The sequence below is a fragment of the Acyrthosiphon pisum genome, chromosome A1 (assembly GCF_005508785.2).
Source record: "Acyrthosiphon pisum isolate AL4f chromosome A1, pea_aphid_22Mar2018_4r6ur, whole genome shotgun sequence".
NCBI classification, from domain to species: Eukaryota; Metazoa; Arthropoda; class Insecta; order Hemiptera; family Aphididae; genus Acyrthosiphon; species Acyrthosiphon pisum.
Genome location: NC_042494.1, coordinates 75,534,652 through 75,542,111, shown reverse-complemented (window position 1 = coordinate 75,542,111; position 7,460 = coordinate 75,534,652). Strand labels below are relative to the sequence as shown.

The window sequence follows — 7,460 nt, the reverse complement described above, 5'->3', positions numbered from 1 at the left end:
GTATAACTATTAAACCGGATACCCTAATTAGGGTCATTCACTTGGTTACAGTATACTGTACATATAAGTAGTGTTAACTAATTTTGATTGTAAGGTTCTAATATAAGTTATATATAATAAATATTAATGATTACTTACCAAGATTTTGAATATTTATTCAATTTAACATTAACATCGAATTTATTATAAATCTTAGCAAACGTTAATTTGTGATTTTTGAGATTTTTAAATATATGGTGATCATCTGCACAGTTTGTCTGATTAATTCCAATTTATTTATTTAGTCGATTAACTAGAATATTAGATAATTAGTTAGGTCTGGTTAAAAAAAACACCAAAATGTACACTGTTTAAATGGGCAACTCTTGTTGCTTCGAGATAATAATATACACTGTCGTGCCGCCGCACGACGACAATTATTTTTTTTATTTAGCTCACAACTCGACCGTGGTCCTATATACATTTTACGAAAATATTTAAATAATATAGAAAATATTAAAAAAAAATAAAAAAATAAAACTATAAAAGAATACATAATATATTAATATACCTAGTCTAATATTTCTTCTATAGGCATAATGGTATTGCCGTATTGGTATATACATCTAACTTATTGTACATATATTTGAAGTAGATATAGGTACACCATATGATATTAGTATTTATTTAGTATTAGTATTAGTACGTACTTCTTTTTTTGTAGACAGCCTAAATCCTATGAGACCTTGGACATGAAACTTTTTAATCAATAAATTCCGAAAAACGTGTAGAGAGGTTAACAGAATTAATTGATTGAAAAAATTGAGCGCTTCCGCTCGCCACTGCCAATAAATATAAACGATTACAAGTTTTATAAAAATAAATATAGACTATTTTATATACCTACATATTTCAATAATAATATAAATATTTTATTGTATCAACATACTCAATTACATTAATTTAGTTAACATTCAACCTAAAAAATATATGTAAATATGTATGTAGAAAATAAAAAAAAATTATGCTATTTAGTATTTAACGTAGTTTTCTTTTTTTAACATTTGTTAACTGTTCTTCGAGCCTACGAAATTTAAAACTTGATTTTGGTTTTGGATTTCCCATACTTTGAGATGAAATATTCAATCTAAAGTGTTAGATAAGTAATTAAGAAAGTGTTTAGTATATAAATATTGGGCTTGTGACGATTAACCACCAGATTGAAAGCCACATGTCATCATTCCAAATCATTAATTACTTTAAACTTAGCTTATATTTGTATAAATTTGTATGCCAAGAAGTACGTAGCCATTAGAAAACATTTTTTTTTGGTCGAAAACCAGGTGTCGGCTTGCTAACCCAATAAAATACTATATAGCATACATAATAATATTGTTTTACAGCCAAGTTGAAAACCGTGAGACATTCATACATAACAAGATAAAGAGAAAATGAATAACTAGTTAAACTTCGTTATACCAGTACCCCACCTTATATTTAATAAATTATTTAAATATACCTACCTTAAAACAGAATATTTTAAATAGTTTGTCTATAACGAGTTTGTTCACTTTTATATCGCTTTACTTCAGTATAGAAACGAAAACTGCAGTAATTGGTATAAATATTAAACATTTTAATTTGTTATTTTTAGTGTGTATGTGCTTTATAAATTTAGTGTGTGTATCGTGAGGACTAAACCCTAAACATGATGGTACCAAAGCTTGAAGATGAACTAGAAAATCTCACAGCAGGGGTTGTAGTTGATGATTCAAATTCGGCCGAGAAGCCAAATTTGAAAGGAGATTGGTTGAATTTTTTTCTATTGTTGTTGTTGTATACGATGCAAGGCGTACCGTTTGGTTTAGCATTGGTAATGCCAATAATTTTGCAGAGCAAGAAAAATGTATCTTACAAAGATCAGGTAAATATCTGATTCAAAATCAACAATGGCGTGATAGTGCGATTAATATTGTATATTGTATAATATAAACGTTTAATATTGACTTGTATATCTAAATCTACATAATTATATACTTAATCGCAGTGACGTACGCAGGATTTTTCAATGTAGGTAGGGGTTCATTGAAAATTAATTACTGTTTTATTTTTATTTTGTCCAGTCTAATAAGTAGGAGAGGTTTTTGGAAGAAAATTAGACCTAATATAATTGGTACTTTTAGGAGATCGAAATTGAATATGTGCAGTACTTTTTAAAATAATCTTGAAAAACAAAAATAAATAAATGAAAAAATTGTTAAAGTTGTAATATTGTCATTAAAAAAATTGTTTGGTAACCTTGGTTAGACCACCTTTGCTTGAATTGTCTTTGATAAATAATTTTAGTTTTTTTTTTTTTAAATATCTATAGGAATTCATTCGTACGTTATATCTATATAACTAACGATACATAGGCATGATTATTATTTATAGGTAGTTCAAATTTTGAAAAATCGCAATTAATTTGTAGTAAAAAATCCATAAAATGTTCAATTTCGATTTGTATGGTTAAGGCTTGAAGTTGAATAAATGGTCTCTCATATAAGTAGGTACCTAGTTCACACTTAAACCAAAAAATTACTGATCATTTTGTGAATATTGTATTCAAAACCAGTGTCAGTGTGTCAGTTTCTGCAAAAATGAATAATTCAACTTACCTATATTATTAGTTATTATACTAAAAGAAATGTGAATATAATATAAAATAATCGACTCTGACCAGAGTCGATTTTCGTAAGCAACACATTTTCGTTGAATTCAAATTTACCACATTACTGTGGCCCATACACGACTATTTCGCACCAGTTCGGTGCCCATTGTCTCATATTCAGCTTATGTTGGCTATAGCTATAAGACGTATACCTAAATGAATGTATGTATATATATTTATATATTATATTTGCCACATCCATTTCGCGTTCTAACCAGTTTCGAAATAAAGGAATTCGAAATAAATAATAAGTGTATAATTTTCATTAATAGAAACAACTGTTTGTAATAACCTATTATTATAATTGTATAAATTATACATTCCAGAAAATTATTAGGTACTTTTGTTAATTTATATTGTAAATTATTAATTAAAAAAAAAAATTAATTAAAAATAAACTTAATAAATAATAGAACTTTTGTATCTCCTTCTTAAATGTATACTCAAAATAAATGAAAATAAATAAAACTTGTTTTATAAAAAATTTGAAATACTTTATTATTTGGTAACTAAACAGTTGTCAATAAAATCAGAAATGAATTTAATTATTTTGCTAAGTGCGAAATTATTAATTTAAAAGATATGTTCAATTTCAAAACTGATCCTAATTCCTAATTGATTAAAAAGTGTACTAGGTTCTTATATAGAGATCTCAGAAGTCGGTATATTATTTGTAATTTTCATAAACGAGACATTGACAATTGGGTTTCTCAACATTTATGAGTGAACAGATATTATAAATAAAATAATATAATTACTATCAAAAAAATCTCACACGTGACGACTGATAAATAATTTTATTGTTTTGAATTTTTAAAGTATTTACATAAAACTATAAAAGTATTTGAATTTTAAATACAAATACGTCCAATACAGTATTTAAAATACTTTCAAAATACTGTATTCAAAAACTATTTAAAAAGTATTACAAATACTTACTATAAAAGTATTTAAATACATTTACTCAAATACTTTACAAGACTGAACTATAACAATGATATTTGCAGAGTCTGATGGACCTCTACCCACATTTTTTCGAATTTTGTAAATTTTTTTTAAAATCATACAAACGATACTAACTTTTTCACTTAGAAAAGTTTGAAAATGTAATGTATTATGTAAGGTTTCCCAAAAAATTGTTTTAAAACAATTTCAAAAAATTAATGTATCATAGGTGCGATTAATCGTCATATGTATTTAGAGTTATAATTTTGAATAAATGAATGCAACATATACCTATTATAGTATATTCAATATAATAGGTAATACCTATATAACTTTCATATGCAGTCGAAAAGGTGTGGTAAATATAAGAGATCCAGAAAGTATCTTTTTTTCCGTTTTAACATCTTGGCATGTCATATTGTCATATACACAATACTTTTCAGTATAATCATACCTATTTGGGTCGTGAGACCAAATCTAAAAAAATTTCCGATTTAATGATGTCCGTATTTTAATATCTTGTTCAGTAAAATAATCCATTGAAAAAATTAAAATTAAGCAATTATAAAGGATCAAATTAAAAACGCGAACGGCCTTATAATTATTATTGACACAGAAGACAGAACGAATAAAATAGTACAACAATGCGAATAGTACACTGTAGTTATATGCTAATCTGTACTTTTGATTTGATTTTCTATTTTATGTGGAAAGACCTGCATGGTTGTCGGTATACTCATATCTTTTATGATTCATATTTTATGAGAACGAAAATTCCAATTTAGTTCATATCAGTTTGACTGTAAATTTAGATAAGAAATAGGAATACGGCCATACGGCACCTTAATTAAATTTTATACGTTTTTCAAATCATCTTACATGTTAAAACACAGTTACATTTATTTTAAGTTATCAATGTCTTGCAAATCAAATTAAAATTTCTTGGTACCTTTCAATACAATTTTTTACAATGTAAGTACCTTGTATCATTTGGCAAAATATGATACATGATTGTAGTATAAAAATATGTATCATGGCTCACGATACTTGCAGATACATTAAAATTGTGTATCACGATACGAGATACAATTGTATCTTTGATACTGCCCAACCCTACTACTACCCAATTCTACTTAACCCCATTTCTACTACTTCTATTTACCATTATTTATAACATAAACGTGGTCATATTTTGTTCCAGGCTATATTCAGTTTAGTTGCATGGCCAGAAAGCTTAAAGCTGATATGGGCCCCTTTGATAGACTCGCTGTACGTACACAAGATGGGAAGACGAAAATCTTGGCTCATACCGGTTCAATATTTAATGGGTGTGTGTAATGTGTATCAATGTAAATATTATATCTCCGTTCTGCACGCTTATACCTATACATGTGGGAGTATCTCTTTAGATTATGACGTCATGATTTGTGTATATGGGCTGTAATTTTCAGAGTATTGTTGCCTGACGCCTATTGGAACCTATTCCCTATGTGCAGTGTCATGGTGAACAGTTATAAACCACGATGCCCATCATATATTTCAGTATATCTATCCACTCTTTGTCCACTTAATATAATATATAGTATATAAAAGTTTTGAAATTGTGATAAAAGGGATTGCTCGTTTAAAATAATGGAACATGTATATTTTAATTTTTTTTTGAAATTCCATATTCATTAAAAAACCATGCGTACAATGACTTAAGATACACCCTACATGGTATACGGTAGTGTCGTTTATTGTCTTTATTCATGTTCCTTAACCATTCGTGTTGAACAGGAGCATGCTTCATTTATATGGCCAGCAATATTGATGAATGGTTGCCAGAAACGCGAAAGCCGGACATACTAAAATTGGTATACGCATTTTTCTTCATGGGAATGTTGACTGCCACGCTAGACATAGTTGTCGACGGTTGGTCATTGACAATGCTGAAGAGGTCGGTGTTATTGTTAACTTTTTTAATATTGCGAATATGTATTATATTATATTATATTATATTATAATACCTATGTTACATTTTGATAATTACACAGGAATAACGTTGGCTATGCATCTACTTGCAATTCAACTGGTCTGGTGATGGGCATAATGATAAGTTATATATTTTCCGTCTTGTTGACGTCAGAAGACTTTAGCAACAAGTACTTACGGATTATGCCAGATGTGGGAGGAGTGTTCACTTTGAAGAGTAAGTGAATAAATCTGACTATACTCGGATAACAATAATAACTGAGTGTCAAAATAAAAGATATTTACTTAGGTATTTCATTATTCTTAACTTGTACAGGTTTATTATATGCTTGGGGTGTTCTTTTTACATTAATAACTACATTGATTGCAATTTTTAAAAAAGAAAAAGATAACAGATTAGAGGATGACCACGTAAAGTTCAACATTGTTCAAAACTATTCACTAATAGGGGACATTTTAAAACTACCTGGTATTCAATTATTGGCATTAACATTGCTGACATCTAAGGTAAATATTAAAATATAATATTGAGATACCTAAGGAAAGAGTTATTAGTTACATGAACTAATTAATTTAGAATTTTCCCTAATATCACTGGTATTTGAAATATTCTACTCGCGTTGTTTCTATAGTAAATTATAACTCTTTCCCTTATAGTCACGATATGTGTAAATATATTTATTTCAAGTCTTACATACCGGTATCATTCGTATTGAACCTGTAAAGTTTTGTTGGAATGATAGAATTTATAGAATCATATTTTCATTGAATCAATATGTAGTACAGTTTAATTTTAATTTTAATTATTTTATCAGTCAGTAGGTAGGTAATAATGTTTATTGTGTATATTATTCAAGATTGGATTTGCTGCAACTGACAGTCTTGCGATTTTAAAACTTATTGATGCGGGAGTACCGAAAGACAACATTATGTTTATACACACACCACTGTTTGTTGTAAAAATGTTTTTGCCACTAGTTGTAGCGAAATACACTTCTGGTCCGAAACCGATGAACGTATACCTAACAGCAACACCGTTCAGGTAGATAAACCAAATTACATAAAAATAAAAGATTGGAGGACATGTACTATTGGCACTGTGCTCTGAAGACTGAATGTAATAAAATCAATATTGAAACAACTTAATAAGTATCTATTCTTAGTTAATTGTTAGTTAATATTAACATAGGTAGTATTAACATCGTGGATAGGATACTTTTTATCGTTTAATTAAATACCTTCAATTTTCCCACGTTACGTAATGTCCTAAGATTTATAATAATTTTGTATCGTAGACAATAATCATTAATAAATACTACAAATGAAATGTAGTAAACGGTTACATATCAAAATACATCATAATTTAAATATACAATTCTAGTTGATATTAATATTTACACACAATATAATATCATAAAATCGTATTACCAAAACGATATGGTACAATTCTTATGTATATTTAATGTTGACCAAACTGTCATGTAAATATATTCCATTAATCATTATACGCCATATTTACCAATTTTATAAGCTACATACAAATATGAAATAATATATGATTAGAATATTGATTCATTATTACTTTGTCACGCACTGGAACCTTACTAATCTAAAGAAGAACAGTTATATAATTATATAATTATCTTACTATTCTTTCTCAACAAAATTAACTGCTGAATAATTTAAAGTAAAAAAAGGTGGGTAAGTGGATGTCGCTCTGCTGTACAGTAGGTTAGAAGTGGGTCACTGTATAATGGACAGTATTAAATTTGAATTCAATGATATAATATCACTGTATAAGAAAAACGATTCTGAGCGGAGACGGTATATCAGACTATTTATTAGACATATA

At 27.8% G+C, this 7,460-nt stretch overlaps 1 protein-coding gene across 2 annotated transcripts in view; it reads left to right on the top strand.

Moving 5' to 3' along the window:
- Window positions 1-1,542: 1,542 nt before the first annotated feature.
- The window catches only part of LOC100166703 (acetyl-coenzyme A transporter 1), a 9,242-nt gene continuing 3,324 nt past the window's right edge, over window positions 1,543-7,460 (top strand). Inside the window, exons 1-6 of one of the 2 annotated variants that reach the window (XM_001949401.5) lie at window positions 1,543-1,903; window positions 4,836-4,962; window positions 5,414-5,573; window positions 5,671-5,825; window positions 5,925-6,115; window positions 6,466-6,650. In XM_001949401.5, coding sequence (XP_001949436.2) covers window positions 1,688-1,903; window positions 4,836-4,962; window positions 5,414-5,573; window positions 5,671-5,825; window positions 5,925-6,115; window positions 6,466-6,650 — 1,034 coding nt within the window. In that variant the 5' untranslated portion in view covers window positions 1,543-1,687. The remainder of the gene's footprint in view (window positions 1,904-4,835; window positions 4,963-5,413; window positions 5,574-5,670; window positions 5,826-5,924; window positions 6,116-6,465; window positions 6,651-7,460) is intronic. The other variant, XM_016803478.2, reaches the window with a different exon arrangement.